Source organism: Procambarus clarkii, chromosome 22 (assembly GCF_040958095.1).
Source record: "Procambarus clarkii isolate CNS0578487 chromosome 22, FALCON_Pclarkii_2.0, whole genome shotgun sequence".
Taxonomy (NCBI): Eukaryota; Metazoa; Arthropoda; class Malacostraca; order Decapoda; family Cambaridae; genus Procambarus; species Procambarus clarkii.
Window position 1 is genome coordinate 40105066 of NC_091171.1, and position 26456 is coordinate 40131521.

The 26456-nt window shown below is 38.4% G+C and overlaps 1 protein-coding gene across 1 annotated transcript in view; it reads left to right on the forward strand.

Moving 5' to 3' along the window:
• The window catches only part of LOC123760329 (3-galactosyl-N-acetylglucosaminide 4-alpha-L-fucosyltransferase FUT3), a 27072-nt gene extending 1441 nt beyond the window's left edge, over positions 1 to 25631 (forward strand). Inside the window, exons 2-6 of the mRNA XM_045745932.2 lie at positions 3665 to 3789; positions 9303 to 9399; positions 16620 to 16761; positions 20750 to 21466; positions 23233 to 25631. Coding sequence (XP_045601888.2) covers positions 3665 to 3789; positions 9303 to 9399; positions 16620 to 16761; positions 20750 to 21466; positions 23233 to 23427 — 1276 coding nt within the window. The 3' untranslated portion in view covers positions 23428 to 25631. The remainder of the gene's footprint in view (positions 1 to 3664; positions 3790 to 9302; positions 9400 to 16619; positions 16762 to 20749; positions 21467 to 23232) is intronic.
• Positions 25632 to 26456: the final 825 nt, after the last annotated feature.

Sequence of the window (26456 nt, forward strand, 5' to 3'; positions counted from 1 at the left end):
TTGTTAACTACTCTGACACTAAACAAATTCTTTCATTTGTTTCATTCTAAGGTTCATTTGGGCACTCAATTTCTACCTGTGTCCCCTACTGTGTGTGCCCCTTTTGTTAAATAAACTGTCTTTGACTACCCTATCAATTCCTTTGAGAATCTTGTATGTGGTGAGCATGTCCCCTTAACATTTCTGTCTTCCAGTGACGTGAGGTTAAATTCCTGTAGTCTCTCCTCGTAGCCCATACCCCTCAGTTCGAGCACTTGTCTGGTGGCAAACTTCTGAACCTTCTCCAATTTAGTCTTATGCTTGACAAGATATGGACTCCATGCTGGAGCTGCATACTCCAGGATTGGTCTGACATACATGGTATGCCAGGTTTTGAATGATTTCTTACACAAGTTTCTAAAGGTCGTTCTTATGTTGGCCAACCTGGCATATTCCGCTGATGTTATCCTCTTGATATGGGCTTCGGGGGACAGAGCTGGTGTGATATCAAAGCCCAGGTCTTTCTGTCTCTCTGATTCTTGAAGACTTTCATCTCCCAAATGATACCTTGTATCTGGTCTTGTTATGAATTCATAATACTTGATTCTAACATTTATCATGATAAAGATATATGTTCATTATTCTTTCCTTAGTTATTTGAAATTACCCATTATGCCCATTTATTTTCCAATATATATGTTTGAGTTAAATGTAGCATAGTGTAGTGTGTCTGTATGTAATATTTTTGTTAATGTTATTGCATGTTTATTCCTGTGGGGGCGGTGGTATCTTATTGGGGAATGACCATATATGGATGTTCCAATGACGCGCGCAGTGTATCCAACACAGCGTCATTGATTCACCCCTATAAATTATTAAGTTTTCTTGTCTATAGAAAATTAATTACACCTTAATAATGTTAAATGTATATTAGTGTATTTACAAATATGTTCATAATTATTACTCTCAGATAGCAGAGTATCTGAGAGTATTCTTGTGTGTATTTAGTTGGTATTGTGTGAACGCCATCGTGGCCGACAGCTGGCCTCGTCAGTCACGTGGGTGAGGCTGGCTGGGGTGGACATGCAATGAGATAAGACTTTGGTACCTGTTTATTGTTTAGGTACATAGCTAATTGCCTGGTTAGACCATTATATGTATACCCATCTATTCATCTAAGTTTTACAATAGTGATCAGTGCTGATATATAATTATAGTATGTTATTTCATTCTGGCGCAATATTTCTAGCTACTTGTATTTCATTTATATGTATGTAACTTTTTTTTACCCTTACTTAAAGTATAGTGCTTTGCTGATTAAGCAGCTGGCTTATTTACCCTAGACATTTGTAGTTGGCAAGGCCGCATTTATATCTATTTTACAACTGCAAAAGCAAAGGGACCATACCCAGAGGTCAAGGGTCATAACAGGTCTCCTGCTTCCTACACATATCTTCATTACATTACATTTGTCCGGGTTAAACTCAAAGAACCATCTGTTGGACTATTCCTTCAGTTTGTCCGGGTCTTCTTGAAGCCTCATGTTGTCCTCTGTCTAAATCCTTCTCATAATTTTGGCATCATCAGCAAACATTGAGAGAAATGAGTCTATTCCCTCTGGAAGATCATTTACGAATATCAGAAACAGGATTGGGCTGAGTACCGAACCCTGTGGGACTCCACTGGCGACTTCATGCCAGTCTGAGGTCTCACCCCTCACTGTAACTCTGCTAACTATTGCTTAGGTACTCCCTTATCCACTGGAGCACCTTACCAGTTAGTTACTCTTGCCTGTTTCTCCAACTTATGCACCAGCTTCTTATGGAGTACTGTGTCAAAGGCTTTTCGACAGTCCAAGAAAATGCAGTGTGCCCATCCTTCTCTTTCTTGCTTAATCTTTGTCACCTGATCGTAAAATTCTATTAAACCAGTGATGCAAGATTTACCCTCCCTAAACCCAAGTTGATGGTGTGCCACGAAGTCCCTATTCTCCAGATGTGCTACACGTTTTTTTTCTCACGATCGTCTCCATCACCTTGCATGATATACGAGTTAAGGACACTGGCCTGTAGTTCACTGCCTCTTGCCTGCCACCCTTATTCGTATATTGGGACTACATTAGCCGTCTTTCATATTTCTGATAGGTCTCCCGTCTCCAGTGACTTACGATACACTATGGAGAGTAGCAAGCAAAGTGCTTCTGCGCACTCTTTCAATACCCATGGTGAGATTCCGTCCGCATCAACAGCCTTCCTCACTTCCAGATCCAACAGATGGATCTGTCTCTGGTAATTTATGTCTTAACCTCGTCTCTGGTAATTTCGAACCATTCCAAGGCCGCCTGGTTTACTGCCACCTCTCCTAGCTAAGGGACTTCACCTCGTTCTGTTGTGAAGACCTCCTGGAATCTCTTGTTGGGTTCTTCACGCACTTCTTTGTCTTTCTCTGTGTACCTGTGCTCACCCGTTCTAACTTTCATCGCCTGTTCTTTCACTGTTGGTTTCCTCCTGATGTGACTGTGGAGCAGTTTTGGTTCGGTCTTGATTTTATTTGCAATATAATTTTCATACTGTCTTTCTGCTTCTCTTCTCACACTGACATATTCATTCCTGGCTCTATTATATCTCTCTCCCTGCTTTCTGGTGATCTGTTATTTCGGAAGTTCTTCAACGACCTTGTGTTCATTTCATTTGCTTCCATATATGAATATTAAATCACGGATACTTATCTGGCTTCTCATTGTTTTCCTTTTGGGCCGTGATAAACCTGTTTACTGCCTCCTGACACTTTTGGGTGACATAGTCCATCATGACTTGTACGGACTTAATTCTGAGTTCTGTGTCCCATGGTATTTCTCTTATGAATATTCTCATCTTATAACTTCCCTTTCGGTACACTAGCCTCTTGTTTTCTAGTTTTTTTTGTATGTGTGTGTGTGTGTGGGGGGGGGGGGGATTAATCCTAGCTCTACCCGGTACTCAAATATCATTACACTGTGATCACTCATTCCCATGAAGGCTTCCAACTTAACTTCCCTAGACTGTGGCCTAGTGGTGGTGATGGGTGGAGGCGTGGATGTAGTTACTACTATTCAGTTCATACTTAATTTCAGTAAGTAGGGATTTGGTCATTATTACAAAAATGCAGCTGTTTACTATAGAAACTAGCTGGCATATCCAGAGGGCAAATCTGCCATCAGAACATGCGTTCTGGAATGTCTTGCCCCCTCACCGACTTCATCATGACCATCTAACAGATGTCCTATTACACCCACCGAGAAAGGTTTCATTGGGTTTGATACAGAACCCGTGGCTGCAGAACCCCATATCCCCCCCCATTTTGGCCAAGGACACCGACATGTGGTTGATCCCAAAATGTTGTGACATAAGTGCCGGGAGCCTTCAGAACGCAGATGTCATCAAAACATGCATTTTGCCACGTCTTTCCTCCACTGACATCATCGGGTCCATGGCATTGGGCATCGTGGCCAACTCAAGCCACTCCTTCAAGGTTAGGGGGCAGGGGCCTTGATTGGTGACACCTACAATCACCCTGTAAAGTTGGGTGAGGCTAGCCAAAGCATCTGTCCTCCAACCATGCACACAGGCAGACACCTCTTTATTATAGGTATAATAATAATCAGAAGGTTGCCTAAATCTTTACTGATAATAGTTCATGTTTCCAGGTTGCAATATATCATCAGCCAGAGCAGCCGCTGCCTGAAGCTGCCACTTCGGGGGAGTCCGCTAAGTTGGGGTTCATTATACATGCCTCTCACTGCTTCTGATGCCGGACACATCAACCAGTCAGGTAATCTAATGTTTGTTTCTGTATCGTCATTTTGGAAATTAGTTAACTAAAATATATATTTAAAATACAAGAATCGCTATTTATTTTTATATATCCTTTGTTTGATCTATCATAGTCAGTTTTGCAATCATGGAGAGAACAATCATTGTTATATTAAACGCATATTTTACTACATTATACCTAGAAATAATCCTCAAATTGTGCTATAATGTATCTGTTGATAATCCTCAAATTTTACTATAAAGTACCTACTAATATTTGTCAAATTTTCTTACAATGTACCTGCTAATATATCTCAGTTTTGCTAGAAATTACCTACTTAAAATTGTGTTAGATTAAGTACCATAATGATAATCTCATAAACCCAATGTACCTTCTTGTATATATATATATATATATATATATATATATATATATATATATATATATATATATATATATATATATATATATATACATATATATATATATTAGTATATTTTGGTAGCAGTCTTTCCTGTAGACATATATTATTAAATATGACCGAAAAAGTAAGATTAATAATTCTAACACGAATTTTCTCAATCTTTCGTACATTACGCTTCACTGTTGGAGGTAAATCAAAAATCACTTCTCCAAAATTCATTTTTATTTCTAGTCTGACGCGACACGGGCGCGTTTCGTAAAACTTATTACATTTTCAAAGACTTCACAAATTCACAACTGATTAGAACTTACGTATCTCTGATTTTATATCTACATTTGAGTGAGGTGGGAGGGGTGATGTGGCATTAACACAAGACAGAACAAGAGGGGATATTAATAGGGTATTAAAAGTATCAACACAAGACAGAACAGAAACAATGGGTATTGAATAGAAGTGTTTGTAGAAAGCCTATTGGTCCATATTTCTTGATGCTTCTATATTGGAAGTCACAATATAGCGGAGTCACAACTATATTCTACCCACCTCAAGACTCCGCTCCAATATAGAAGCATCAAGAAATATGGACCAATAGGCTTTCTACAAACACTTCTATTCAATACCCATTGTTTCTGTTCTGTCTTGTGTTGATACTTTTAATACCCTATTAATATCCCCTCTTGTTCTGTCTTGTGTTAATGCCACATCACCCCTCCCACCTCACTCAAATGTAGATATAAAATCAGAGATACGTAAGTTCTAATCAGTTGTGAATTTGTGAAGTCTTTGAAAATGTAATAAGTTTTACGAAACGCGCCCGTGTCGCGTCAGACTAGAAATAAAAATGAATTTTGGAGAAGTGATTTTTGATTTACCTCCAACAGTGAAGCGTAATGTACGAAAGATTGAGAAAATTCGTGTTAGAATTATTAATCTTACTTTTTCGGTCATATTTAATAATATATATATATATATATATATATATATATATATATATATATATGTATATATATATATATATATAGATGCAAACAAGCCTGAATGGTCCCCAGGACTATATACAACTGAAAACTCACACCCCAGAAGTGACTCGAACCCATACTGCCAGGAGCAACGCAACTGGTATGTACAGGGACGCCTTAATCCGCTTGACCATCACGACCGGACATAAGGAAGTGATAGCCGAAGCTATTTGAACCACTTCCCCGCCGGCACTCGGATGGTAATCTTGGGCATAGCATTTTATCAAATCACCTCATTCTTTGGGGCACACGTGAGGAACACAAATGCAAACAAGCCTGAATGGTCCCCAGGACTATATACAACTGAAAACTCACACCCCAGAAGTGACTCGAACCCATACTGCCAGGAGCAACGCAACTGGTATGTACAGGGACGCCTTAATCCGCTTGACCATCACGACCGGATATAAGGAAGTGATAGCCGAAGCTATTTGAACCACTTCCCCGCCGGCACTCGGATGGTAATCTTGGGCATAGCATTTTATCAAATCACCTCATTCTTTGGGGCACACGTGAGGAACACAAATGCAAACAAGCCTGAATGGTCCCCAGGACTATATACAACTGAAAACTCACACCCCAGAAGTGACTCGAACCCATACTGCCAGGAGCAACGCAACTGGTATGTACAGGGACGCCTTAATCCGCTTGACCATCACGACCGGACTTCTGGGGTGTGAGTTTTCAAATTATATAGTCCTGGGGACCATTCAGGCTTGTTTGCATTTGTGTTCCTCACGTGTGCTCCAAAGAATGAGGTGATTTGATAATATGCTATGCCCAAGATTACCATCCGAGTGCCGGCGGGGAAGTGGTTCAAATAGCTTCGGCTATCACTTCCTTATGTCCGGTCGTGATGGTCAAGCGGATTAAGGCGTCCCTGTACATACCAGTTGCGTTGCTCCTGGCAGTATGGGTTCGAGTCACTTCTGGGGTGTGAGTTTTCAGTTATATATATATATATCTGCCCGAAACGCTTTGCGTAATAGTGGCTTTAGGCATTGTATGTACTAGCTCTATCTATAAAGCCAACAAACTTTGTAAAATCTCTTTATGTATGTACCTTTACCTAAATAAATATTATTATTATTATTATTATTATTATTATTATTATTATTATTATTATTATATATATATATATATATATATATATATATATATATATATATACATATATATATATATATATATATATATATATATATATATATATATATATATATATATATATATATATATATATATATACATATATAAATAAGATAATAACGACACGGGGAAATAATCCCGTATTTTGGAGTAATTTCGTCATGTTCATATATATATATATATATATATATATATATATATATATATATATATATATATATATATGTCGTACCTAATAGCCAGAACGCACTTCTCAGCCTACTATTCAAGACCCGATTTGCCTAATAAGCCAAGTTTTCATGAATTAATGTTTTTTCGTCTACCTAACCTACCTAACCTAACCTAACCTAGCTTTTTTTGGCTACCTAACCTAACCTTACCTATAAATATAGGTTAGGTTAGGTTAGGTAGGGTTGGTTAGGTTCGGTCATATATCTACGTTAATTTTAACTCCAATAAAAAAAAATTGACCTCATACATAGAGAAAAGGGTTGCTTTATCATTTCATAAGAAAAAAATTATAGTAAATATATTAATTCAGGAAAACTTGGCTTATTAGGCAAATCGGACCTAGAATAGTAGGCTGAGAAGTGAGTTCTGGCTACTAGGTACGACATATATATATATATATATATATATATATGTCGTACCTAGTAGCCAGAACGCACTTCTCAGCCTACTATGCAAGGCCCGATTTGCCTAATAAGCCAAGTTTTCATGAATTAAGGATTTTTCGACCACCTAACCTACCTAACCTAACCTAACCTAACTTTTTCAGCTACCTAACCTAACCTAACATATAAAGATAGGTTAGGTTAGGTTAGGTAGGGTTGGTTAGGTTAGGTCATATATCTACGTTAATTTTAACTCCTATACAATTTTTTTTACCTCATATGTAATGAAATGGGTAGCTTTATCATTTCATAAGAAAAAAAATAGAGAAAACATATTCATTCAGGAAAACTTGGCTTATTAGGCAAATCAGGCCTTGAATAGTAGGCTGAGAAGTACGTTCTGGCTACTAGGTACGACATATATATATATATATATATATATATATATATATATATATATATATATATATATATATATATATATATATATATATATATATATATATATATATATATATATATATATATATATAAATAAATAAGATAATAACGACACGGGGAAATAATCCCGTATTTTGGAGTAATTTCGTCATGTTCAGTTTCTTTTATGACTAACTAATGTGTTTATTTGTAACGGAATTAACACAACCAGCACGAATTTATTTCTACCTGTCGCATTAACAATTTATGGGTGATGTGGGAGTTTTTTCCGCAGTAACAGCTGTTATGATGCCAAGAACTTATTTAACAATTTATTAATTGTTACATTAATTACAACAATAAAACAAGGCGTTGAGAGAGTAAAGCAAAGAGATAGCAGAGTTATTATTCCGTTGAGCGACTTCCAGGTGTTATGGCTCTGCCGGGGACGTGATTATTTGTGAATATGTGATGCTATTACACACAAAAATCACAATAACGTGATGCATCAAATGAACAAATGATTAAGGCAGCGTCTGGGATGCAGGTTCGAATCCTCGTCACGGCCCTTGTGGATTTGTTCATGTGATGCTATGTTCCAGACCATGCATTTAGCTGTTCCAAACCATGCACTTAGTAATTACTTAAGTATTGAATAACCAGTAGGAATGTTAAATTATGCATGGTTTTGTGAAATATGTAGCAAGGTAACTTAAAGGAAGGAACGGTTACAGTAGGAGGGTTTTCCGGTATAGTGCCAGGAGAGGCAGGGAGAATTCAATTGGTTAATGTTGATATGAGGTTGAACATCCAGATTACCTGCAGCATTAGTCGTTCAAACAAGATTGTTGCCATTATGTTCATACATATTTGTAGTATTCTCTTTCTAAATGCTACTCATAGACCCCTTTATGTTCATATAGTACTCTATCAGAGGATCCAGTGTGAGTGTATCGGTTTTCTGGGTAAGCCATAACGATTTCCATAGTGCTTTATTGCTTCTCTAGTCTTGCTTGCTTAGTCCCTGTGGCAAAGTGGTAAGACACTCGTCTGACGATTCGCGAGCGCTTTGGCCTGGGTTCGTATCATGGCCGGGGAGGATTTACTGGGCGCCAATCCTTAACTGTAGCCTCTGTTTACCCAACAGGTACCTGGTTGTTAAACGATTTGGCGGGTCGTATTCCAGGGAACATTAGGATTAAGGACTTGGCCGAAACGCTACGCGTGCTGGTAGCTGTACAAGAATGCAAGAACTCTTGTATAGAATATAAATAAATAGTATCTGCCTATATTAGTCCATGCTATTACAAAGGGAGTAGAGGACAGTAAAGAAACCTTCAAAAGGCAAGAACATTGTTATAAGTGGGAGTTTGTTAATAAATATTAATTTTAAGCAGTTTCTCTTATCATTGGGACTTGGTGAGGATGCCATCATACCTTTGTTGATCAGATCACACACTAGAAAGTGAAGGGACGACGACGTTTCGGTCCGTCCTAGACCATTCTCAAGTCGATTATCATTCTCACAATCGACTAGAGAATGGTCCAGGATGGACCGAAACTTCGTCATCCCTTCCCTTTCTAGTGTGTGGTTTGGTCAACATATTTCAGCCACGTTATTGTGACTCCTCGTCTGTATCATACCTTTAATAATGAAAATTGGGCCCATTGCTGGGGGCCGGGCCGTGCACCCGCCAAGTAAGCTGTAATATTGAACTGTTGCCTTTGGGAAGCTTGTTCCATGATTCTGGGTAAAACTAATGTGTTAATAATTTAATAACACCCAGTCGGCAACTGGATGTTGACGACTGCTCAGGCGTAACATTAATAAATCAATCATTAATAATAAGTAGGATAAAGCTGTACATATGTAACATTAATTTGTACTTTTGTATCACGTTTTAGTTGCAGTTGAGGAGTTTAAAGACATGTTCTTAGCCCCAGTGTTAGAGGCGTATCGCCAGGCTGCAGAACAATCTTATATGGAGACTCCTCGTAGAAGGTAATTGTCACTAGTGATGTTTTAGTTCAGTTGATTCTTGTGCATCTGGGGTTTCAAGAATTATCCTCATGACTTCATTTTAAATTTTCTTTAATATTTTCAGCTTAGTGTTGGGGGAGATTAATAAGGTGCAGGGCATGGTAGTCAACTAGGGATCTAATGAAATATAAAAATACAAATTCATTGTGTCGGGGAACAGGCAGCCAGTGTATAAATACATACATACATACATATATATATATATATATATATATATATATATATATATATATATATATATATATATATATATATATATATATATATATATATATATATATATTAGTATATTTTGGTAGCAGTCTTTCCTGTAGACATATATTATTAAATATGACCGAAAAAGTAAGATTAATAATTCTAACACGAATTTTCTCAATCCTTCGTACATTATGCTTCACTGTTGGAGGTAAATCAAAAATCACTTCTCCAAAATTCATTTTTATTTCTAGTCTGACGCGACACGGGCGCGTTTCGTAAAACTTATTACATTTTCAAAGACTTCACAAATACACAACTGATTAGAACTTGCGTTTCCCTGATTTTATATCTACATTTGAGTGAGGTGGGAAGGGTGATGTGGCATTACATTTGAGTGAGGTGGGAAGGATGATGTGGCATTAACACAAGACAGAACACTAGAGGATATTAATAGGGTATTAAAAGTATCAACACAAGACAGAACACGAAAAAATGGGTATTGAATAGAAGTGTTTGTAGAAAGCCTATTGGTCCATATTTCTTGATGCTTCTATATTGGAGCGGAGTCTTGAGGTGGGTAGAATATAGTGGTGCAATAATTGGCTGTTGATTGCTGGTGTTGACTTCTTGATGTGTAGTGCCTCGCAAACGTCAAGCCGCCTGCTGTCGCTGTATCTATCGATGATTTCTGTGTTGTTTACTAGGATTTCTCTGGCGATGGTTTGGTTATGGGAAGAGATTATATGTTCCTTAATGGAGCCCTGTTGTTTATGCATCGTTAAACGCCTAGAAAGAGATGTTGTTGTCTTGCCTATATACTGGGTTTTTTGGAGCTTACAGTCCCCAAGTGGGCATTTGAAGGCATAGACGACGTTAGTCTCTTTTAAAGCGTTCTGTTTCGTGTCTGGAGAGTTTCTCATGAGTAGGCTGGCCGTTTTTCTGGTTTTATAGTAAATCGTCAGTTGTATCCTCTGATTTTTGTCTGTAGGGATAACGTTTCTATTAACAATATCTTTCAGGACCCTTTCCTCTGTTTTATGAGCTGTGGAAAAGAAGTTCCTGTAAAATAGTCTAATAGGGGGTATAGGTGTTGTGTTAGTTGTCTCTTCGGAGGTTGCATGGCTTTTCACTTTCCTTCTTATGATGTCTTCGATGAAACCATTGGAGAAGCCGTTATTGACTAGAACCTGCCTTACCCTACAGAGTTCTTCGTCGACTTGCTTCCATTCTGAGCTGTGGCTGAGAGCACGGTCGACGTATGCGTTAACAACACTCCTCTTGTACCTGTCAGGGCAGTCGCTGTTGGCATTTAGGCACATTCCTATGTTTGTTTCCTTTGTGTAGACTGCAGTGTGGAAACCTCCGCCTTTTTCCATGACTGTTACATCTAGAAAAGGCAGCTTCCCATCCTTTTCCGTCTCGTAAGTGAAACGCAGCACGGAACTCTGCTCAAATGCCTCCTTCAGCTCCTGCAGATGTCTGACATCAGGTACCTGTGTAAAAATGTCGTCAACATACCTGCAGTATATGGCCGGTTTCAAGTTCATGTCGACTAAGACTTTTTGCTCGATGGTACCCATGTAGAAGTTTGCAAACAGGACACCTAGGGGAGAACCCATGGCGACCCCATCTACTTGCTTATACATGTGCCCATCCGGGCTCAAGAAGGGTGCCTCTTTAGTACAAGCTTGGAGTAGTTTCCTCAGAATACTTTCTGGCATGTCAAGAGGAGTACAGGCTGGATCACGATACACTCTGTCGGCTATCATTCCGATTGTCTCGTCCACAGGTACGTTGGTGAACAGCGATTCTACGTCCAACGAGGCTCTTATCCCTGTGGCCCGTGCGCCCCGCAGTAAGTCCACAAATTCCTTTGGAGACTTCAGGCTGAAGGCGCAAGGAACATAAGGAGTCAGCAGGCCGTTGAGTCGCTTCGCCAATCTGTACGTGGGTGTGGGTATCTGGCTAATGATTGGCCGAAGTGGGTTTCCAGGCTTGTGCGTCTTGACATTTCCATACGCATATCCAGGTTTATATTCCCCCATGATCTTTGGCAGGTGGAGTCCGGATTTCTTGGCGTTCACAGTTTCGATCAGTTTGTTGACCTTTGCTTTTAATTCGGCTGTAGTGTCCTTCGTTACCCTTTGGAACTTAGTTTGGTCAGAGAGTATGATGTTCATTTTCGCCAGATATTCGTCTTTTTTAAGAATGACATATATTGGCGACTTGTCACCTCTCCTGACAACTATCTCCTTGTTCTCACGAAGGCTTTTAGCTGCCGCTCTAAGCTCGGGGGACAGTATGGTGCTTCTGTAGTTGCCTCGATTCTTTCCTCCTTCTGCAATAAGTTCTGCTTGTAAGGTATTTTTGGTAGTGACCTTCTTTTGTGTCTCGAGGTCGAATATGTCGTCCAACAGAATTTCCAACTCCACTTTCCGGGCCATTTCACTCGGTCTGGACATAACATGGCAGTTTATGCCCAGATTTAGGAGAGTGACTTGGTCCTCAGTGAGGTTAATTCCTGCAAGGTTCAGGAAGCCATCTCTTGGTCGTGGAATTGCCATAGGTCCTCCATATAATGTTGTTAGTTTCTTGATAATCCTTGTTTCAGTGCTGAGGTGATGTTGGTCTGTGAGGATGTCGAGGTGTTGTTCAATGCGGGTACGGATACTATGGTCGATGTTGCTATTTCTCCACTCGTTTGTAGCATGAAGTAGTTGCGTTTTGTTGTCTTTGATGTTAATGCCACATCATCCTTCCCACCTCACTCAAATGTAATGCCACATTACCCTTCCCACCTCACTCAAATGTAGATATAAAATCAGGGAAACGCAAGTTCTAATCAGTTGTGTATTTGTGAAGTCTTTGAAAATGTAATAAGTTTTACGAAACGCGCCCGTGTCGCGTCAGACTAGAAATAAAAATGAATTTTGGAGAAGTGATTTTTGATTTACCTCCAACAGTGAAGCATAATGTACGAAGGATTGAGAAAATTCGTGTTAGAATTATTAATCTTACTTTTTCGGTCATATTTAATAATATATGTCTACAGGAAAGACTGCTACCAAAATATACTAATGTTAAAGTGCACGACCCAGCAGCAAGGAATCAAGCCTTCACGATAAAATATCGCCAGGATCTGATTCGTGATCAGATATACAAGGCAGAGAATGAAATCAAAGACAACAAAACGCAACTACTTCATGCTACAAACAAGTGGAGAAATAGCAACATCGACCATAGTATCCGTACCCGCATTGAACAACACCTCGACATCCTCACAGACCAACATCACCTCAGCACTGAAACAAGGATTATCAAGAAACTAACAACATTATATGGAGGACCTATGGCAATTCCACGACCAAGAGATGGCTTCCTGAACCTTGCAGGAATTAACCTCACTGAGGACCAAGTCACTCTCCTAAATCTGGGCATAAACTGCCATGTTATGTCCAGACCGAGTGAAATGGCCCGGAAAGTGGAGTTGGAAATTCTGTTGGACGACATATTCGACCTCGAGACACAAAAGAAGGTCACTACCAAAAATACCTTACAAGCAGAACTTATTGCAGAAGGAGGAAAGAATCGAGGCAACTACAGAAGCACCATACTGTCCCCCGAACTTAGAGCGGCAGCTAAAAGCCTTCGTGAGAACAAGGAGATAGTTGTCAGGAGAGGTGACAAGTCGCCAATATATGTCATTCTTAAAAAAGACGAATATCTGGCGAAAATGAACATCATACTAAGTTCAAAGGACCAAACTAAGTTCCAAAGGGTAACGAAGGACACTACAGCCGAATTAAAAGCAAAGGTCAACAAACTGATCGAAACTGTGAACGCCAAGAAATCCGGACTCCACCTGCCAAAGATCATGGGGGAATATAAACCTGGATATGCGTATGGAAATGTCAAGACGCACAAGCCTGGAAACCCACTTCGGCCAATCATTAGCCAGATACCCACACCCACGTACAGATTGGCGAAGCGACTCAACGGCCTGCTGACTCCTTATGTTCCTTGCGCCTTCAGCCTGAAGTCTCCAAAGGAATTTGTGGACTTACTGCGGGGCGCACGGGCCACAGGGATAAGAGCCTCGTTGGACGTAGAATCGCTGTTCACCAACGTACCTGTGGACGAGACAATCGGAATGATAGCCGACAGAGTGTATCGTGATCCAGCCTGTACTCCTCTTGACATGCCAGAAAGTATTCTGAGGAAACTACTCCAAGCTTGTACTAAAGAGGCACCCTTCTTGAGCCCGGATGGGCACATGTATAAGCAAGTAGATGGGGTCGCCATGGGTTCTCCCCTAGGTGTCCTGTTTGCAAACTTCTACATGGGTACCATCGAGCAAAAAGTCTTAGTCGACATGAACTTGAAACCGGCCATATACTGCAGGTATGTTGACGACATTTTTACACAGGTACCTGATGTCAGACATCTGCAGGAGCTGAAGGAGGCATTTGAGCAGAGTTCCGTGCTGCGTTTCACTTACGAGACGGAAAAGGATGGGAAGCTGCCTTTTCTAGATGTAACAGTCATGGAAAAAGGCGGAGGTTTCCACACTGCAGTCTACACAAAGGAAACAAACATAGGAATGTGCCTAAATGCCAACAGCGACTGCCCTGACAGGTACAAGAGGAGTGTTGTTAACGCATACGTCGACCGTGCTCTCAGCCACAGCTCAGAATGGAAGCAAGTCGACGAAGAACTCTGTAGGGTAAGGCAGGTTCTAGTCAATAACGGCTTCTCCAATGGTTTCATCGAAGACATCATAAGAAGGAAAGTGAAAAGCCATGCAACCTCCGAAGAGACAACTAACACAACACCTATACCCCCTATTAGACTATTTTACAGGAACTTCTTTTCCACAGCTCATAAAACAGAGGAAAGGGTCCTGAAAGATATTGTTAATAGAAACGTTATCCCTACAGACAAAAATCAGAGGATACAACTGACGATTTACTATAAAACCAGAAAAACGGCCAGCCTACTCATGAGAAACTCTCCAGACACGAAACAGAACGCTTTAAAAGAGACTAACGTCGTCTATGCCTTCAAATGCCCACTTGGGGACTGTAAGCTCCAAAAAACCCAGTATATAGGCAAGACAACAACATCTCTTTCTAGGCGTTTAACGATGCATAAACAACAGGGCTCCATTAAGGAACATATAATCTCTTCCCATAACCAAACCATCGCCAGAGAAATCCTAGTAAACAACACAGAAATCATCGATAGATACAGCGACAGCAGGCGGCTTGACGTTTGCGAGGCACTACACATCAAGAAGTCAACACCAGCAATCAACAGCCAATTATTGCACCACTATATTCTACCCACCTCAAGACTCCGCTCCAATATAGAAGCATCAAGAAATATGGACCAATAGGCTTTCTACAAACACTTCTATTCAATACCCATTTTTTCGTGTTCTGTCTTGTGTTGATACTTTTAATACCCTATTAATATCCTCTAGTGTTCTGTCTTGTGTTAATGCCACATCATCCTTCCCACCTCACTCAAATGTAATGCCACATCACCCTTCCCACCTCACTCAAATGTAGATATAAAATCAGGGAAACGCAAGTTCTAATCAGTTGTGTATTTGTGAAGTCTTTGAAAATGTAATAAGTTTTACGAAACGCGCCCGTGTCGCGTCAGACTAGAAATAAAAATGAATTTTGGAGAAGTGATTTTTGATTTACCTCCAACAGTGAAGCATAATGTACGAAGGATTGAGAAAATTCGTGTTAGAATTATTAATCTTACTTTTTCGGTCATATTTAATAATATATATATATATATATATATATATATATATATATATATATATATATATATATATATATATATATATATATATATATATATATATATATATATATATATATATATATATATATATATATATATATATATATATATATATATATTGGGGTACCACCTCAGGTGCGATTGCAGGGACCCACATCCTCGAAGAAGAAAACAAAGAGCTTTCAGAGAAGATCTTGTGGATTCTCACTGAACACTTTAATCTTTTCTTCTCCTACCACCGCTATTATTTTGTTGTATGTTTTGTTTTGTTTTGTTTTATTTTATTGCAATGCTACAGTGTACAGAGAAAACACATATATGTAACAATATAACAATCAGCGTTCGAAGACCTCGTCCAGCTCCTCGGAGGTTGAGTGCGTACCCAGGATACCGCACGCATTTCCCCTCTGAACTGCGACACTGAGGCGCTGGAATAGGAATATATATATATACGTTAGGCATATATCTCACCTATCAGACCTGAGTGTTTGGTACAATATAGTTTTGACAGCAGAGATAGGGATACCTAGGTCTAATTCAACTTTAACTTTGTTACACGCTAATTTTGCTGCAATGTTTGTGTCATTGTGATGGGTTATATTTGTATGTGATGGGAGGTTCAAAGGAGCTTCCAAACCCTTTACTATGTGCAGCAATTAGGTCATTTACAAATGCTTGTATGAGGTTCTTGCTGTCGATCTTCCAGAAGAATTTTTCGATTGCTTGAAGAGCAGACTTTGAATCACAAAATATTATTCCTACTATGTTTTTCAGTGTTCTGGTAGCTAGTTGATATAACATCACATCATTCATGGAACTGGGTACTATCAATTTCTATAGTTAAAGAGCCTGTTGTCGACAGGATATGACATCACACCGTTGAATGAAGTGGGCACTCTACCTACTAATTAGAACTTCTTTAGAAATAGACATCTATAAAACATTTGTATAGTGACAAAGTCCTTTACTCTAATGAATTTAATCATATTTATCTTGATGAATGTAAAAAGGTATTAAGTATATGATCCGCACGTCAGATTTTCGCATTTTCTCTGTTTTGTTGAGTACTTTATTTCTACAATTGTATCTTTTATGTAGCCTATCTAGATATGTTTTATCCCGTGAATACTGTGTATGTAATGCATTATATGTGTTTTCTTCAGATTTAGGTCTGGGTATATTCCAAAAGTGTTGATGTATGCCAACAAGTTGCATGTGACCAGTGACTGGCTCTTCGCACATATGTATGACATTAATGAGGGCCACTGTCCACTACCCTGCATCATCACTGCAGACATCAGCCAGGTTGGTCTAAGATAATTACCAATGTTATGACCTGGGTGGCATCAGTTTCTTAAGAACGAGTACATGTTGGAATATTCAGTGTCAACATGTTGAAAGCACTTTATTTATCTGAATTTACCTAAGGGTCACCAATACTAGTTGCCTCAGCGAGGACAGGAAGCTAACGGCTTGTCAAAGGCCCCCCCCCCCCGCCATTTGCCCTAATCAAGTTCAAGTAAGTTTATTGAGACAAGACAAAAAATACATCTCAAAGGGATAGAGTAGCTTAGGCTATTTCTACCCCGCCATTTGCCCTAATGATCTTTTCAAGTTGTACTTTAAATCCCAACAGTTTTGGCATTTACGGCTTCGGCGGGTAGGCGGTTCCATGGGTTTATAACCGCATGTGTAAAAAAAACATCTCTAGTTCCTTTATACGTCCATACGTTCCTTTAAGTTGTATGAAGCGGTGTAGCACTGCTGGAGTGTAATGATGCATATACTGTAGCTGTTTTTAGATATATTTTTTCCGTTAAAATTTCGGTATGATTCAGTTTTATAAGCAGAAATTACCTTATCTGTAAATATTAATGCATTCCGAGAAATTAACCTAGTTTACGGTTCCGAGAAATTAACCTAGTTTACGGAAAATAAAAATATTATAAACTTTAGTGTAAAATATAAACTTTTTTTTACTTATATAATAACACATTACAGAAAAGACATTATGTGAATGCGCACGTGATAGCCCGACGAGGTTCCCCCGGGTACAGCATATCCACTTTTTCAAGGCTGAGGGTCTCTACAAACACAACCAGAGATGGTACCCACTATATAGCACAGAAAATTAGGCTGCATTAAACTTTGAAAAACTCAAGTTTTGAGTAAAATGCATCATTAGTGTTTAGTATGCTGTCGCAGTTGGTGGTGTCACGGGGCTGTGATATTTACGCCCAAGTTAGTGATCATAGGCTATAGGTTTATTTGGCAGGTTAGTGAGGCTGAGCCACTACCACAATATTCAGCTTGTAAACTCTGTGACAAACCTTTGAAGCATTCACTTGAACACTATATTGTTGAATATGAAACCGTGAAAGAGTTTAGACCTCCTGGCTTATTGTACAACCAACTGTGTAACTATTTCATTGAATGTGGCGTACTGGACGACATCCTAACAATTTATCCTAAATTTGCTTGTCCATTTTAAAGAATGAAGAACAATTTTTTTTAAGCTGTATCTCTTATGAATCCATCCCTGTCATTGTGTGGCGGTGCACAATAGAAAGTTGGATTTATAAATTCGTAAACTGAAACATGTATACTGTCTAATGCAGTTGATTGTAACCATGATATATAATAAGTGCTTCAGCCTACAGTTTGGACCTCTTGTCTTGTGAATGATCCTCTGTCCTGTGTGACAGTGACTACGAGCAGACTCCTAACTAAATTACTTAGATTAGGATTTTTTTTTGGTTATTAATTTTGCCAATAAAGATGTTAATAATAATAATAACTGTAAGTATTGCACTTTGGCAGTCCTTCAACCACCACCAATCTCTTACAGTATCACACAATAAATTATGTAACCTTCTGGCTTCCTCTTAATTAACTAATTTACTCACTAGCTTCTCTGAAAACTAGACAGGAGCTTACATTGTGTTGATTAATCATACGTCTAGTAGCATTGTAGGTTTAACTGCTCCCAGACTGAATATGTACACTTCATCTGTTTGCAATGTATCATGTTCCATCATCCAGGACCATCCTGATCATGACAGGTGGTTAACTTCTCACTCTTTGTCTTGTGCATGATATTGTAGTCTTCATTCACTTCCTTCGGAGACTGTCCTTGTCTTTTTACTAAATCTAATTCTGCTTCTAGCTCACAACTGAGTTTATCAAAGTTTAATGCAACCTTTCTTGTGTTTTTTTTATTATACAAGTAAAAAGATTAACTTTTACAGCATTGATAATAATATCTTATTTAAACTAATTTAATTTCTCAAAATGCATTTGTATGCTTAACTTTTGCTTGTTATACCAAAAGGTAATAGTACCTAATCCTCATATGATTAAAATATATAAAAAAAAGGAAAAATATTTCCAGTCGTCCATAATAGAATTATTTTAAATTCAACTGGAATAATATTAAATATATTTAACGAACTACGCTGTATTTCACACATGGAAAGTTGTGGAAACGCAAAAGGTTGGTGCATATATTTAATTTCTTGTACAGAGCAAGCGGAATTCTAGAGTGATGCTGGAACAATATACTGTACTTGATAATGCATATCAACTGAAAATGTTTTTTTTATAATAATAATAATAATAATAATAATAATAATAATAATAATAATAATAATAATAATAATAATAATAATAATAATAATTTTTATTTAGGCAAAGGTACATACATTATGAGATTTTACAAAGTTTGTTGGCTTTATAGATAGAGCTAGTACATACAATGCCTAAAGCCACTATTACGCAAAGCGTTTCGGGCAGGAAAAAACACTACTGACTAAAGCTTAAAACTAATGGGTAAAAAGAAAAAAATGCGTTGAGTACAAATAAAAATAGAGGTAAAAGAGGGGGGAACATTGTTGAGAAAACAGCACAAATACAATTACAAATTATTACAGAAAATTACATTAAAACAGCGTTGATTTGAAAAACAAAAAAAAAACAAAAAACATACATGGGTTGACAATAGAGGGGTAAGGTAGGTTACAGGGAATTTATTAGGTATAGCTTCGTTTTTGACTTAAACTGGTTGAGAGAGGTACTGTCTTTAACATGGTTGGGAAGGTCATTCCACATTCTGGGCCCCTTGATTTGTAGAGCATTTCTGGTTTGATTAAGTCGTACTCTAGGAATATCAAAACTGTATTTATTTCTGGTGTGGTGCTCATGGGTTCTGTTACAACCTTCTATGAAGCTTTTGAGATCAGGATTGGCATTACAGTTTAGCGTTTTATATATGTATAATACACATGAGAGAATGTGCAGTGACTTAATGTCTAACATATTCAGGGATTTGAGTAGGGGTACCGAGTGATGTCTGGGGCCAGAATTGGATATTGTCCTAATAGCAGCTTTGTGTTGAGTAATTAGAGGACGTAAGTGATTTTGGGTAGTAGAGCCCCAAGCACAAATACCATAGTTGAGATATGGATAGATAAGGGAGTAATAGAGAGTCACCAGGGCAGGGCGTGGTACATAATATCTGATCTTAGAAAGAATGCCCACAGTTTTTGAAACTTGTTTTGATATGTTTAGAATGTGTCCCTGGAAATTCAGCTTGTGGTCAATGAGAATGCCAAGGAATTTGCCATCTAATTTGTTACAAATTTGGGTATTGTTTATTTTGAGATTTATTTGATTAGAGGATTTATTGCCAAACAGAATATAGAAAGTTTTGTCAATGTTAAGGGTGAGTTTGTTGGCAGTTAGCCACAGATGGACTTTATTTAGCTCAGTATTTACTGTGGCATTTAGAGCAAGGGGATCAGGACTGGAGTAAATGAAGGTTGTGTCGTCAGCAAATAGGATTGGTTTGAGGTGTTGGGAGGCATTTGGAAGGTCATTAATGTAGATGAGAAAGAGGAGAGGGCCAAGTATGCTGCCCTGGGGAACACCAATGTTGATGGGTAGGGTGGGAGAAATTGTATTATTCACAGAAACACATTGGAGCCTGTCAGTAAGGTAGGATTTGAGGTATTGTAGGGAGTGTCCTCTGACACCATAATGATGTAATTTAAGAAGAAGGTTTTGGTGGTTGACAGTATCGAAAGCTTTACGCAGGTCCACAAATAACCCAACAGGGAACTCATTCTTATCAAGAGCTGTATGAATCGAGTTAAGCATACTAATAAGTGCATCGTTAGTGCTTTTTTTGGGCCTTTTTTTTGGGCATTTTCATTTGATATCAATTTGTTGCATTACTGTTTTAAAAACTGAACTCTATCTTAATGATATACAAGTTGGTTTTTCTATTTAAAAACAGGTAACAAGTGCAGATGCCGTGTTAATACATTTGTCAAGTGTAAGAAGTAAGGAACTCTTAATAAGAGACTTAGGACGACGAGATGCATCTCAGCCGTGGATCATGTTTGAAGTAGAAACACATTTCAGGGCAAATCCCTTTTATTTCAATGACTACAAGACGCTAAATGGAGTCTTCAACCGGACTATGCACTACCGCCAGGACTCGGACATTCACGTGTTACATGGCTTTGTTGTCCGTCGTGGCGGAGAGGCGAGTCTCCTGCCTCCATCATGGCGCAGACAACCTGAATTACAACAGATTAATAACACCCAAAGACTTGCTGTTGCATTTGTTTCTAACTGTGATGATGATAGTGGAAGATTAAAATATATTGAAGCCTTAAAGAAACACGCCCCTATTGATGTTTATGGAAAATGTGGAGACCTGAAGTGTGGGTATTCCTTATATGCTTATCAAGACTATAGGATTGATTGGGAACCTTGTATGCAATACGCTGGACACCATTATCTCTTTTATCTAGCATTTGAAAACGCATTGTGTAAGGACTATGTAACAGAAAAGTTATATAACTTGCTGTACTACTCGATAGTTCCTGTGGTATTGGGGGCAGCAGACTATTCTGCCTTGCTCCCTCCTAAATCCTACATCAACGCACTCGACTACACGCCAGAACAACTTGCTCGAAGGTTACAGTACTTGGCTCTTCATCCGAAGGTAAGACTTGAAGTTGTTTGAATACCGTTATACAGGAATTATTGATGTTATTCTACTACATCTACTACTACTACTAACGTCTCTCGCTCCTTTATTTTATTTACTGTATTTAGTGGTCCGACAGCTTCGTCTTTCAGTTTGACTCAATCACATCCATCGGGCGTCATAAGTTTTTATTTAGTGAGTATTATTTTCCCTGAATTCGCCTTAGCCCAAGTAATCAGTGTCATCTGTATACGTCATCACCTGTGAGTATTCTGTCTATATCAGCTATCACTGCTCTGCTTATGTCATCACTTGTCACGGCTGTCTATGCCATCCCCTGTCACTGTACGGTCGTCTACTAATGTCATCTCTTGGATTATGTCATCTGAAAACTCACTTTCCATCAGTCAAATTTGTACAAATAATTTACAAATTCTTCGGCCATCTTAATTCAAAGAACGTTCGAAACTTTTGCTTGAAGAATTCAACATACAAACTTAGCTACATTATCCATGTAGTCAGTGCACTGTAAATAACCAGAAATACTGCATAAGAAGGAGAACTATCATTAACAAATATTACGAAAGTGGGTACGATACGAAGAACAGGGGCCAAATTCACGAAGCAGTTAAGCAAGCACTTACGAACCTGTACATCTTTTCTCAAGCTTTGGCGGCTTTGTTTACAATTATTAAACAGTTAATGAGCTCCGAAGCACCATGAGGCTGTTTATAACAATAACAACAGTTGATTAGGAACTTTTCATGCTTGTAAACTGTTTAATAAATGTAACCAAAGCCGTCAAAGATTGAGGAAAGATGTATACGTTCGTAAGTGCTTGCGTAACTGCTTCGTGAATCTGGCCCCTGGACAGTGTTTGAACTGCCTCAGAAGCTCCCAGGAAATACAGTTTGGTAGAAACAGGTTTGCTCGAAGCCTCAGATACTGGCCAATAAGTGTCCAACTCGATCTCCAGAAGTCACTCATCAGAATTTACTTGCATGTCATTGCCGAATTGACTTTGAACGTGTCAAATCTTGTAAAGGTCTAGAGCGTTCACATGCAGTTGGTATAATTTCACCAATCTTCCAATGAACTGGAAAATGTGAAGTTTGGATCAAGGAGGCATAATACTAGGCAGAATGCAGAATCTAGAACAGCAGCCAGGATGAACTCAGAACCCGTTATTGTAGCCATCCAAACCCAAAACCTAATTTTCCCGATTGGATAACAACAGATTGGCTCTGGGTTCTACGTAGGAATCGCACTCAGAGCCTATTGGTTGCGAGACAACTGCTTTAACGTGTGCTAAAGGTCACCTTAGAATATAACCTTCATCTCTGTTGGTCAATATTCAGTTAGCACTGCAGAGGGCAATATGTGTAACGGAACTTTAGGATATCAATGGAGTTTCTTTCTTTCCCATTAACATTATGTGCAGTTCAGTAAACTGTTTAGTTTTTCTGTCAAGTTTTGACTTTTAGGTGAATTTGCGGTTTAATTTTTAAATCGATAAATGCTTTGAAAAATGTTGGAAATTTTTCGTTATTAGAACAATATAAGTGAAATGATGATCTTCTGTTTTATCAGTAATTATGAATTATGTGGTTTAGCTACTAAGCAGAATTACAGATAACTCTAATAGGCTTGATTATAAATTACAATAGACAGTACAGTAAGAGGCATATGTATATATATATATTAATACCCAAATCTAACACGTTTTTGTAACTAAATCTTCATGATTTTAATATTAATATAAATTCTTTTGCTCCCAACAGGAGTACGAAGCCTACTTAACGTGGCGACATTACTACCAGCCATCAACGGTTGGTGGAAGTCGTGTATTGTGTGACCTCTGTGTTCAACTGTACGATCAAGACCTGTATAAACACAACGTTATTGATGACTTCTATGATTGGTTTGTTACTCAGGCAAATTGTAATGCAAGTGGAACAGTTTCAAGCCAGGATTAAATAGCCTCACGGAGTATATAATTAATTACTATACTAAGTATTGTCTTGAGAAATTAAGACAAAATATCAATAATAGCGGAAGATTAATCATTTGAACAGCTAACAATATTTTTATTAACTTGTGTGCCCGGATATACATTTTAACAAAGTGAAAGCTATAACAATATGGATTAGCTATTAATATATTCCATTATGGTAGAACTGATGAAAAGTTACAGTATTATATATATATATACGAGATCTGTTACGACCACGGGTATTGTTGGGTGAACTCTATACAACCAGAACCTCTAGTTTCTATGGAAAACAATTGCCCGTTGAATCACTTTTGACAGAGTACTCAACTACATATAACCAGCGAGTGACAAGCAAAGATGCACCCAGGACCCACCAAATGCTGCATCTGTATAAACTCTTGTATGCTAATATCCATAATTACTAAGCCCAACGGAATTACTTAGACTACTGCCTCTACCCTTGACCACATTTTAACAATTAAAAATCTCTTCACTAACCTCAATAGCAATCACCGATGGAACAACCAACCACTTCCCTATTTTTTATTTGACAAAAGTTATAAAAATCGCTGTTAGAAACAATGAAGACTGGCATTAGATTGCAATTTGAATCCGCCAATAGCAACTTTGTTGCAGCTGTCGACAACATAAACTGAGATTGAACTTGGTAGTATGGCAAGCATCAACGTAAGTGGTCAAATATTTCTTCATAAGACTATAAGACTCTATAACATACACGGTCCCATGTTAAGATACAAGTCACAACCAACAATTAAACAATCCTTGACTTAATAAACACATACTTCCTTCTATCAACAAAAAAAAACGAAACAAAAAATGAAGAAATACAGGAAATTGGTAATTTCTGGAGATTATTTCTAAGATAATAAAACCCCAAAAGAAACTACTGTGAACAAAAATAAATAAAATAAAGCGTAATATAAAAAGTAAAACAATCTCCCATACATTAGGATCAAAGAACAACTCGAATAAGAAACCATTGAAAAATAATAAGAATCAAATATTGGCTAGTGAAGGAGGAACCGTTCTACCAGCCACTGACAATTTTTTTTCTCTCCAGAGTTCTTACAGTCTTGTACAGCCACTAGCACGCATAGCGTTTCGGGCAAGTCCTTAATCCTACGTTTCCCGGAATACGACCTGCTAAATCGTTCCCATTTTACTGTTGGGTAAACAGACGCTAAGGATTGATGTCCGGTAAATCCTCCCCGGCTGGGATACGAACCAAGGACAAAGAGCTCGCGAAACGCCAGGCGAGTGTCCTACCACTACACCTCGGGAACTGGTAATGCTAAATTTGTGTGCTTTCAGTAAAAGTACAGATAATATTAAACTGTAGCCTATGTGGCTCAGCATTAAGAATCGCCTTAAATTTTGTTTTGTGTCATTTGCATAATTTCTTCAACTATTCTCATGTTAGCCTACCACCTAATAAATCTAAAATTAAGGTAACAATTATATTTTAAGTGATGCCCAAAGCGCCGCACGTAACTAGTGTTTATATAATGACAGTTACTTTACCCACTATATGACCACTTTTAACTAGTCCAGTGTCTTGTCTACTGTATGAATAAAATATTATTAGTATTGAAGGTGAATGAAAGACCCAATACATGTGTAGAGGTATAATTTAAACCAAATTTTCGAATGAAAACTACATCCTTAATCAAGGTGCTGTGAGACAGTGTTCAGAACATTGTGTAACAGCAACTTGATAAAGGATGGGGGGGTTTCGTCCGAAAATTTAATTAAAATTATACTCTTACACATGTATAGGGTCCTGTCAACTTCATTCAAACATTACGGTATTGTATAAGTTTCTCAATTATTATTATTGAGAAAATCATTGGAGCCACGAGGAGGGATTCGAACCTGCACACTGGGTACTCCCAACCACACGCCCTAAACCACTAGGTCACGATACAAAAAGTAATATAACCTGGGAATCACCTGAATCCTTTTGTGTTCCCGAGACATTTTCTGACCCCAACTCAGGGTTCCACACATTACCCGCATACGCTCTGGCTCTGGTATAGGACTTCTAAGCCCAACGCTTCTCTTGAAATGCGCAAAGAAATCACATTAATGTAACGTATTAATGAGAAAATTAGTGACATATTCTTTAAATGGACGATTTCATTCACCTACACATTTCTTACATTAACTAATTAATTGTATTTTCTTGTCCTTGGTAATATTACACTGGTTGAAAATTTCCAAGGTCTTTGGTCGTTTCCTAAGTTCTAATATATAATATTGTATAGTTTGTATTTTCTTCATCCTGGCTGAGGTGGGGGACAGGCCATAATAATTTGAATGAGAAGAGAGCCCGGGCAGAGCCCTGGAAGAGAGCCTCCCGTCTCCCTGCGTGACGGGAGACATCTCCCGTCACGCAGGGTACAGTCGCATCTCCACAGATCTCCAGTATTAGCTAATGATACTGGTAATGGCTCAAAAAGGGCCACCACTTACGGGCTATTCATGCCCGTGCCACTTGTTGGGTGGCTTAATCTTCATCAATCAATCCTGGCATCAACGGGGCCATCACATAGTAAAGGAAGGCTACAGATCTTGAGCTTAAGCCTATTTACAGCACGGCGGTTATTAAGCAGCCCGTCCTAATAAGGTTTTCCAACGTCAAGAAAACGGTCAACATAAAGTGTCCTCTCCTAACCGACCAGAGGACCCAAAACAGAAAACGGGACAGTACGTCACTTTCGCGAGCCGCTTCCATTTTCTAGTACGACAATTTGTGGTCTTGTATAATGCATACCAGCGAAAAGTGACCTTTTTGTTTGTTAAATAACAGGTTGGATTAAGATCTTGACTCTACCTTACTAATCAACCAGTAAGTACGATTTAGACCTGAACATAATCCAGCAACCTGTCCTCTTAAAAAGAACGTCGATTTTAGCCGTTTGCCTGTATGACCAAATTTGGACGCAATTTGAAAATGAAAATAAATTTAGGATTTATTTTTTCAACAACAGA